General features: G+C 39.5%; 1 protein-coding gene across 3 annotated transcripts; it reads left to right on the top strand.

Annotated features, from left to right (window-relative positions):
- The first annotated feature begins 117 nt into the window (after nt 1-117).
- Nucleotides 118-5,557, top strand: LOC119914170 (prosaposin-like). 3 transcript variants are annotated; one of them, XM_038733258.1, is made up of 10 exons: nt 118-272; nt 404-462; nt 1,133-1,207; nt 3,764-3,886; nt 4,023-4,136; nt 4,273-4,308; nt 4,466-4,649; nt 4,797-4,855; nt 4,938-5,003; nt 5,114-5,557. In XM_038733258.1, the coding sequence occupies exons 1-9, from the start codon at nt 221-223 to the stop codon at nt 4,992-4,994; spliced, it is 759 nt and encodes a 252-aa protein (XP_038589186.1). In that variant the 5' UTR covers nt 118-220; the 3' UTR covers nt 4,995-5,003; nt 5,114-5,557. The 3 variants fall into 3 exon arrangements, with proteins under 3 accessions (XP_038589186.1, XP_038589185.1, XP_038589184.1); XM_038733257.1 differs by having other exon boundaries at nt 4,234-4,308; XM_038733256.1 differs by having other exon boundaries at nt 4,228-4,308.
- Nucleotides 5,558-10,900: the final 5,343 nt, after the last annotated feature.

Here is a 10,900-nt window from a genome sequence, read left to right as displayed (position 1 = left end):
AATGTGAGGAACTGAATATGAAACTTGACTAATATTAGCTTACTGAAGGGCAGAGAAAGAAACGGTTCCGCTATATTGAAGACAAATCTTATCACGGTTGCTTTCACCCCCCTCAAAATTTGGTTGGTGGGGGTTGTCAAATATAAGTTGCACTCAGTTCCCTGTACAGACCTCAGGAGGGAAGACATTAGATTCTGAAGTAGCCTGAAAATAACGGAGGATGGCCTTGCTTAAGACCGCTTTGCTTCTCTTCATTTGTCTTGAAGGCTGTGGTAAGCCTATAATTAATTGTAATAATTTATGATATGAATAATGATGACTTAAGAAATGAATAGTAGAAAAGTTAAGTGCCGAGTTACATTACAAGGAAGAGGATCAATAATGATGAATTTTCCCCCTGCAGCTCTGACTTCGGGTTTGAATATCGATGGATTGCAAAATGTTCCAGATTCCCTGAGAGCAGTAAGTTTGATTTTGGATTTCTTGCAATAACATATATATTTTCACTCAAAACATAAATAAATAAACACAAACACATATGATGATTATGATGTGCTGGTTTTTTATATGATGTGTGTTACGTGTTGTTCTGAACTTCTTGAAACACAACTCAGATCTCAATTCAAGAAACAAATACATGTAATTATATAGAAATTTGGGGATTTTCAATAACTTCCTAGATTTACTTTAGGAAAACATTTTGTATCTTGTGTGCTAAAATTGTATGTTTAATGCATCACTCTTTCTTGGAGGAGTAATGAGGACGCTACAGTATGATACACAATTGTTCCATTCTTTAAGAGAAAGCATGCATCATTAACTCCACACAATTAAATTGAAACAACGTGACAAATGCAAGGAAATAATGTTGACTTGTTATAGAGGGAACTAAGATTTGCATTTCTTCAAAATCAGGAAGTACCTTCATTTCTAATGTTTCAGTTTTGAATCTATAGTGGAACTAATCCAGCCACAAATAAGTTTCTTCCTCATGAAATACACTTTAGATTAACTCTAATTATACATTATAAATCTCATGTACACAATAACTTAGAATGAGGCACTGGTAAGTGTAAGTTATTCAATCAGTTTACGGTGTTCATTTATTTTCATTGTTTGACCTTATATTCAGAATGGGGACGTCTGCCAGGACTGCACACAAATTTTTCAACTACTTGCTGACCTGTTTTCCAATGCAGACCTCCAGGTGAGTACAAGTAGGCGACTAAACAGCAAACACATTCCACTGGATTAATATTTGCTTACTGATTATTATTGATACTATGAATGTCCAAATTCATAAATCAAGATTAAAATAGCTGAAGTGTTTGCTGAGATCAGTAGTTGAATAGTTTATCAAATAAAGAAATGCTTCAAATTCCTAGAGTTTATTCCACCTGTTCTCTTATCAGTTGAAGCACATTCAGAGATGCAAATCATTTGTGTATACAATGAAATACACATACACACCCACACACAGAAACTAAAGGTGGGGTCCATTTTTGTAACGGGTGCATAGCCACTTCCTATTTTCTATGTCTAACAAAAGTTTAAATGAAATTTCACATACAATTTCTGATTCTTAGCTGACCTCAAACATCCTTCTTCCTCTGATTGTAATCCGGTCTGTGCAGCACCCCTTCTGAGACCAAAGAGAGAACGCTTAAATTGGCTGATTTATAAAAACTTTATTAACTATTTTGAGTCACACATCATTTTAGTGAAAAACTTTATCTGTGCCTGGTTTGTGAAATGTAATTTTGCTGTGCTACATTATGAGTGCCACAAAACAAATGCCATTTACTTCAATATTAATCAATAAAGCTGAAAATATCACATTTGCATGGTTAGAAGCCCCCTAGAAGTGCATGGAACTCCAAATTCACCAATATTAAAGAGGTGGTATTATGCTCATTTTCATGTTCAAAATCTTAATTAGCGGTTGTACCAGAACAGGTTTACATGGTTTAATTTTCAAAAAACACCATATTTTTCTCATACTGCACATTGCTGAAGCTCCTCTTTTCACCCTATGTGTTGTACGCTCCACTCTTGAGCTACAGAGTGATGCATCTTACTTGTACAAAATCTTTGTTGGGAGTTTCACATGCGCAGTTCCCAGGTAAGGACTACTAGCCAATGTGAAGCAGAGAAGGGCGGGTCGTAAGAAACAAGGTAGTGTGATCCAAATCAAAGCCGCTTCAGACTGCGATGGTATAAGTTATTACCAGACCACAATCTTACCATAAACCACTACAACCATTGCAGATAGTACCCAGAGATAGTATGTAGCTTGTCGTCATAGCGACGGCACACACAACTGCCGCGACGTTATGTTCAATGCAACACACACCAGCGATCCACACAGCTTTCTCTTTTTAAGTTAAAACATTTCAACATTCCTCAGAATGTAAGACAGATAAGCAGTATGAAAACCTTCCAGCTGTGTTTTCCTCTGCTGTTGTTGCTGCAGCGGTCTGTGTGACGGCGGGAGCAGAGGGCTCTGTGAGCGGACGGCTGGCCGGTCTCACACGCTCCTCGCGCGGGTTGGCACAGGCTTCCCCCGCAGCCACTTGCGGAGCTCCTCAACTCCGACAATATTCAAGCACATTTTTGTTCCGCCATCACTTCTCGTAAAATTGTCAATATTCTAAATCTACACAGCGGATTTCTCACCTCAAAACTTCTCAGAAGTGGATTTAGTAATGGAATTACATAAAAAAACTGGCCTCTGTCTGGCGCAGGCAATGATGATGCAGTGAATAGTGAATATTCTCTCTGACCAATCAGCAGTCTGTCGTGTTTTCACGTTACATTTTAGTATCCCTCAGCTCACTTGGAACCTCGACGGAGGTGAGGCGATATTAAAAAAAGTACCTGGAAGCAGGTACAGGTACAACATTTCTACAATGGAAAACCAAACAAAGGCAAGTCGAGCCTAAGGGCCTCCGCTCAGACTAGCTTGGTTTGAGGGCGTGCCTGACCCCCTAGCCGCTTGGCAAGCTTTATGAAGGTTTTCATTGTGACGTCACAAGTAACAACAAATAAAAATGAATTCCAATTTTAAAAATTCTGTTAAACCTCAAAAATTTAACCTCAAAATTATTTTGTACTTCTAAAACTGTCTGTGCCTGCCACAGTGTGCTATTCTTCCCCATGTGGAATAAGGACAAGCATATGCAGAGTGAATCAGGTGATTCATAACTTGTTCCTGATTGGAGAAACTGGACATGTTACTGATCCGTGGTACAACCATCCCCACTGTCCCCTATGTTCAATCATATATATATATGATTTTTGCCTCAAAGACAAAAGCTAAAACTCTTCCTTTAAAGGGTGACTGTCCATAATGTTACTGCTTTTGCATTGCACTTTTGTTCAAATGATACCAAATTGACATTGTTTGACCACTCTCTTATTTCCTGTTGTAATGTTCTGCAGCATCTGCATCTCCTTAAAATGTGAATATATCCATTTAAAGCTCTAAACTAAGAAAAAGATAGCACACTAACTCAGTGAATGACCTATAAAACATATACATCCGATCTTGGAATGAAATGCCCTTTTAAACAATGGTGCATGATCTAAATAATAGCACTACTCATTCAATCTTGTGAGGGAGTAACTTTGCATGTCTCTCAGAATCAATGATCATGCTCTCACTTACTGGTGTTTAGATTCATATAGTAGTCATTACACTAACTCATCCATAATAGCTCACTTGTCCTGAGGACTAAACACCCAATACAATGTTTTATTTCAGAAAAAAATCATGGATGGCATTGACAATCTGTGTGCCCACCTGCCTGGGCCAGCTGGCAAATTCTGCAAAGACGAGGTGGAGAAGATGCTTCCACTGGCCATCAACTTCATTACTAGTATTGTAGTAAGTTGCCTGCTGGAATCATCATCAGAGATATATCAGGAGTAAAATAATAATGGTGTGTTCTGTAGTCTGTCTTTGTGTTTCTGATGCTATTGAGCTGTTTATTCTCAACACAAATCGCCCTGTCTCTTTGTAGAAACCAGCAGAGGTCTGCAAAATCATTGGGCTGTGTGGCTCCTGTGACAAGCAGGAGAAGATGCTCCACTATTTTGTCAAGGAGGCCCTTCAGGTCGCTGTGACAAATGAAAATGTCAGTAAAGTACAGCTTCGAGTAATAATAATATTTTGAGAAAAGGCCCCAGTTTGTGCTTTACTCTCTCTGTTCTGTGTCTGTCTATAAGGTGCAGCCATCAACACAATGCTCCTTCTGCATTTTTCTTTTAAAGACTTTGGAGGGCCTGCTGCCTAAAGAAAGGACAGAGGTGTGTCATACTCACAAGGAATACATGTGCAAATAAACACAATATCTCTTTGTCCCCCCCACACACATATATTCATGCAAGTAGACACCAAAATTCCTCCAGACAGCACTGCTGGTGACATCATGCACGCTTACCTTTCTCTCTGTTTCTTCTGCAGGACGCTGTGATCAAGCTGCTGGAGGAGATCTGTCACATTTTGCCCTCCTCATACCGGGATCAGTGTGAGGCGGTCATTGGCAAGTTTGGAAAGACTGTGCTAGACGCAATCCTAGGCTACGCCACCCCTCAGGCCATCTGCGCTCTCATCCACCTGTGTGAAGGACAAGAGGCTCCTCTTGTAGGTCAGTCTGCCTTGAAGGATAGTTGTGTGCAGGCTTTTGTCTTCAAATATTGAATCCTCAAGTTCAAACCAAATATTTACGTGAAAAAAGGACAATTAATCGATTATCAAGTCATCAATTCAAATGCTTCTGTTTTTTCACTCTCAGATCCATGCACTTTGACAACGTACAGGTGCAGAGACTTCAAGACCGCTCTCAAATGTGGAGTAAGTAAACAGCTATTAGGTTATAAACTTTTTGAGCTTATGGATGCTTGGTAGTGATCACATTTGACTTATCTCTATGCAGACTGTGTTTTACTGTCAGAGATTTGCCTGGAAACCTCTCAACTACAACACGCTTTAAAATGTTGGGGTGAGTGGAAAACATTTTGGGAACTTAAATCAGTGATATTAAATATATATACAATATCATGAGAACCTTCACAGACAATTTCATAATATCTCCAAATTTCTGTTTTCAAGGTGGGACTAAGAATATGAGTCAACCTCTCTGCCTGGATGACCCAGATCTTTCATTGTCAAAATATCAAAATATTTCTCTAACTGCTTGACACTTCGGATTTCTTTCATATACTATATGATGATACTGATTTGATATATTACTGCATTTTGGGATTTGGCATGGTACATAGTAAAGTGAATAAAGTGAACTTCAGAAGGAGAAGGAATGTTGAAAAGATATGAAAGCTTGACTGTTAGATCAGAAAGTTGAATGATTGCTACAAAGGAAGAGCATGTTTCACAATTATTAAGTATACTTAATATTTCTAACTAAGATTTTTCTTCAGATGTTTGTACTAAATAACCTTTATTTTGTATATTATCTTTGAAGTTCCTTCTTGTAATCTTTCCCACAGATGATCTCAGGAGAATTATCTGAATAAATGTTATAACGTTTGGATATTATGGGCTGTGAAACATCACTTGATCAGAGTTAGACTTCCCTCTTTACATTAAGGGATCAGGTAAATTTTATTCAGTTTCATCTCTTGTATATTAATTTGTCATAGTCTGGCCTATCTATACTTTCTTCACACTCTGTATTTTGTAGGCAGGCTGTGTTCACAGGTCTAAATTCCAAAGATGTTGCAGCTGTTAATAAGCAGTGGTCTTTACAACAAAGTAGAGTGAAAGCTGGAATAGAAACTACACTCATGGTTTTGTGTCACTGAATTTATACTCTGCCATAGCATGTGTTGCTATTTCCAGCCTCTTTATATGGAGACCTACATTTGCCTTTGTATGACCATTTTTATTTTCATCCGCAACATTTTCAGTAGTTATAGCTAGAAACTCCATATAGAAATGATATTTTTAAAGAACTGCAGTAACATATAGGCTAAAGTATGTCTGGACCTTAACATGGAATCACATAAATCTGCTTTATGAAGTAAATAGGCAAAAGCACAGCCCATGAGCACAAGTAACAGTGTAGTTTACATGAAGGGTTTAAAAAGAGAAAATTCACATCAAACTCTTTAGTATTGATTTTTGAAGAGGGTTTTGCTGGCAGGGTCAGTAGTAAGGAGTCAGATATCTGGAGGCGGGTGATAAGGGCAGAGCAGAAATTAAGAAAAGGCACATTTACACATTTAGCGACTACAGTGAGATATTCACATTCAAAATTTAAATATGATACAACCAGATTCAACAGAGAAAAAGGATCCGTGTATACAGGCTGCTTTATCTGTACAACAGAAACCAATCATTTGTCTTGTCTGTAGATGACCTAGAGGCTGGAAACATTTTACTGGATTGTCACTCAAACACAACATCAATGTTATCAATGTAAAACAAAGTATTATTATATATGGGGACACAGTGCCACCTAGCTACATACACACAGCTCAGAACAGGTACAGACTATAGTGAAGGGTGAATACCAATCTCATTCAGGCTTACAGCTGGCTTAGTCTCAACTCTGTTACTATACTATATTATGAAGAGTAAAGTCAAGGAGAAAGGTTACTCAGCAGTGAAAAGGCTCATATGGTTCATTTACAAGATCTTGGGTTCAAATCTGGCCAGGGTGTCTGGCACACGTGCTTTCTCAACGTATCAGCATTTTCTGCAAGTAAACTCTCCAACAGTCTATAAAAGAACAAGAAGAGGGGCAACCTTGCCAAACCCCGGTTGATTGTGTTGTGCAATTCCAGTGAAAGTTTCAAATCCACAAGAATTAAATAACATCTGATCCCATGTCCTCATTTGAACAAACTAAATCTGCTGAGCTGACTGTGTGCCACCTGTTATCTCTATTTCTGTCTGTGGCTCTGCTCTTCATGTTCTTCCATACCAGTCCACCTTTCACATTGTGTGCAGATGAGACTGAAGCATTCAACATTCCCTTGGGACATTTTGAGTATTTGGTGATGCCCTTCGGCTAACCAAAGCTCCGGCAGTGTTTCAAAATCTAGTGAATAATGTCCTGAGTGCTTTTCTGAATCATTTTGTTTCGATGACATCATGATCTTCCTAGTCTGACCACGTTTCTCATGTCTGCCAGGTGCTGCAGAGGTTACTGGAAAAAAAGCTTTTCACATAGGCGAAGGAACGTGAGTTTCATGCTCAGCTTTGTGGGATACATTATTGAGAGACGTCAGGTGAAGATCCAGGCAGTGGTAGAGTGATCGGTTCTGGAGACACATAAGCAATGCCACGTTTCTGGGGGGGTTTGCTAACTTTTACCCGCAATTCATCTGATTGACTGTAGCCGAGTTGGCACCCCCCTAACACAACTTATTTTGGTTTAGACCCTATTTTTGTGGACCAGAGAGTCTGAAAAGGCATTCACTAAGTTAAAAACTTTATTCACAGATCCCATATTTGTCCACTCGGACGCCTGACACCAGTTTATTGCTAAGGTGGATGCCTCAGACATAGGGGTGGGGGCAGCTCTCTCCCAACATTTTGGTCTAGATCAGAAATTAGATCCCTGTGCTTTTTTCTCTTGTCGCGTATCCCCAGCTGAACACAACTAAGTTAGCCTTAGAGGAGTGGAGGCACTGGATGAGGGGACAGAACTTCCTTTTGTGATCCGGACCAATGATAAAAATCTTTAATACATTCAGACAGCCAAAAGGCTGAACTCCTGTCAGGCATTAAGCCTAACGTTCTATCGCGGTAATATGTTTCTCTGGAGGATGCTTCTGGGTCAGACACCAATATGACCCAGAAGCAGAAACTGCTCACATCCCGGAAAACTGCAGATCTCCTAGTCCACCATGTATTCTGCCAGCATGTCCCCCTGGACATTGTCTCTGACAGAGGGCCACAGTTCCTATCCCAGGTGTGGAAAGCATCTTGTCAGGCTCTGGGGGCCAATGTGAGTCACTCTTCTGGTTTTCATTCTCAGACAACTAGACAAGCTGAGATAGCTAATCTATACCCAGAATCTGCCCTGCGGTGCTTAGCCACAGGTTTATCACCCTTTGAAACTTCTCTCTGCATTTAACCACCTCCCTCCCAGGAGAGTGAATCATTGATCTCATCAGTCCAGCTCCACCTTTGACGCTGCCGCACGGTGTGGAGAGACACTTGGACAGCACTGCTACTCTCCACTAAGAACAACCACTACATTGCCATTGGACTAAATACAAACAAGGTCAGTCTGGTCAAGTCATGAAAAGTGTCTCCTCGGTTATTGGCCCTTTTGAGATTGAACATTTAATCAACCCCTCTGCTGTTAAACTCAAACAGCAACTAGGGGTGCTCAGGGACACATTGGTGTCTCACAGTGGATTCAAATCCAGGTCTTGCACACCAAAGGCATGTGTCTTATCCATGCATCATCACCACCCCATACCATGGCATTAAGATCACGTTTTTGTCTGTGACCCAAAGGAGCCGGTGGAGGGCTCGTGCTAATCAGGGCCCATATTTATCAAGCTTTTCAAAGTGCCATTTTAGTCTTAAGTGCTGAGAATTCATGAAATTTACTCCTACTTTTAAACTTGAAAATAAAAGCAAGTTATCAAATTTCTTAAAGCTAAGACTCACTCTCCCAGTTATTTAAGAAGGCTCCAGAGGTCTCTCAAGTGGTTAGGAGCTGCCAGTAGGGGCTTGTGATGGCACTGTGGAGACGCTGTAGTGGGACAACGGTGTGGATTTGTGCATTTTATATTGAATAAATTAGGAGCTACTCCAAATTCCTCTTTCCTCTCCCAGAGGGGAGAAGGGGGTGTTAAAGATCAACTTCAACAGACTGCTGGGGAGACCCCAACGGAAGTGGGGGGTGAAGGTTGCTTTCTCTAAGTGCTTTGTAAATGACCATAAAACTGGCACCTTTTTGATTCCGAAGCTGATAACGCGGGGCCTGACTGTTAAACTGACAAAGGGACACGAACCAGCGATTAGCATTTCCCTGAACAGCCTATCAATCCCCCCCCCCATCTTTAGTTACTTGATTATGTTTATGGAGGACCGATCCTGACACAGGCAGAAATAAATACAGAAATAAATAAATGCTCAATAAATAAATAAGCATCCAATTAAATACACAAAAAATAAAGTAAATAAATAAATGTAGGTAGTAATTAAATTATACAAGGAGACATAAATGTATATATTTTAATTAGTGCCTTTACTTATTCACCTTTGTTATAATTACCTTATTTATTTATTCTCCATTATAATCTTCAACTTTATTTATTAATTACAATTTTTAAAATTTATTTATGTGTGTTTTAATATTTTTGTCTTTTATTCTTCCTTTGTATTTTTTTTTACCTTATTTATTTTCACCCATGGTATTTATTTCTGCCTGTCCTTTTTACATTTCTGTATGCATTTCTGCCTCATTATGCAAATGAGGAGGGGCTGTGTCTCAAGGGGTCATCTTCTCTGCTATGGTGGACCAGTCAGACGGGAGAGCTCTTGGCCTTCTCTGCCTGCAGACATCAACGATCTGCTCTTCACACAGTCAGATGGCTTCCTTTAGTGCGCTGAGGTGTTTAACAACTCTGAAGACAATACTACCAGCATGTCTTCCTTCTCTTTTCATGTAGACGCTCCGACAGGCAGTGCTTTCAGTTTGCTGCATGCATGGACGCAGAACTGCGGTATAGGGAGAAGTACACGGTCAGCTGGCTGCAGCTAAATCTGGAGTGCACTCGTATTCAATTCTGTATGGTAAATTCAGTTTGAACGGAGCAGAGCGAGCTGACAGAAAAAGTCTCTAACTGCCTGTCTGTTTCTCTCTTTTCAAAGACGCATGTTGCAGTCAGAGTCTCTGAAGAGGGCAATGAAGTCTCAGTAGTACACGATGCGAGCACCACATACAACACAATTTATCAAATTACACAACGGATATACAGTATGAAAATAAGATTGATTGGATTATACTCACAGGAAGTATAAAACCTGTTAAATGCGTCTATTAAAAGTAAAGTAACACAAAAATGTCAGGGAAATTGCAGTTGTACATTTGAATACCTTCCTACCTTTCTGATAGGAAGCCTTCTTGAGGTGGAATAAAACATTTCTTCTTAAATTATGATTTGAGTTGTGGACAACTATGACCACATGACCAACATTTCACTGCCCAAGTCAGCTATAACACAAGTCTTGTCCATTAGACTACATGCTGTACAGTATTTGTAATTTGATTTATTATGCATTTCTTCTTCGTTGCATGATTTAGAATAATAAGGTGAGAAATGGGTCTGTTCTGAGTTCATCCTGCACTGCAGCAGCTAATAAAGTCCATTTAATCCCAAAAACGCTTCTCTTTTAGGCAGGCTGGAGCAGAAAACTACTCACCTTTCTCAAGTTGTACAGTAATGTCACATGTGTATGAAGGTGGATCAAACAAATGTCTTAAATGTCAATTTGGAGTCTCCAGTCTATTTACACAAGATAATATAGCAATGCAGACAGTTGTAAAGAAAGAACATCTTTTTCTTCTGTTCTCTACTTGTTATAGTTACACAGTATTAGGGGTGTGGGCTGTATTAAAAGTATCCACTGTTCTCCCATGCTCTAACACACAGTAACGATGAAATGTGTGCTGTTCTCACATTCTTCCTCTGTATGTACACAAACAACAAGGCAGGGAAATATAAAAGGAATTTATTTTATTGTTTGGGGGTTATTTGTTGCTCTCCTTCTCCTTCTTTTCCTCTGAGTAATATGGTTATGTTCTCCGCATGCCTCCTCCTGTGTTTTCTGTGTGAGACAGAAGTACAGTAACTAACGTTAGCCTTCATTAAGTCATTTCGACTGGTGAAGTGCAGTAAAGTTAACTTTAAA

The sequence above is a fragment of the Micropterus salmoides genome, unplaced genomic scaffold (assembly GCF_014851395.1).
Source record: "Micropterus salmoides isolate LMB-PRFRI ecotype aquatic unplaced genomic scaffold, ASM1485139v1 Ms_hic_scaffold_20, whole genome shotgun sequence".
In the NCBI taxonomy this organism is placed as follows: Eukaryota; Metazoa; Chordata; class Actinopteri; order Centrarchiformes; family Centrarchidae; genus Micropterus; species Micropterus salmoides.
The sequence above is the reverse complement of the archived record's forward strand: the minus strand, read 5'-3'. Positions and strand labels throughout refer to the sequence as shown.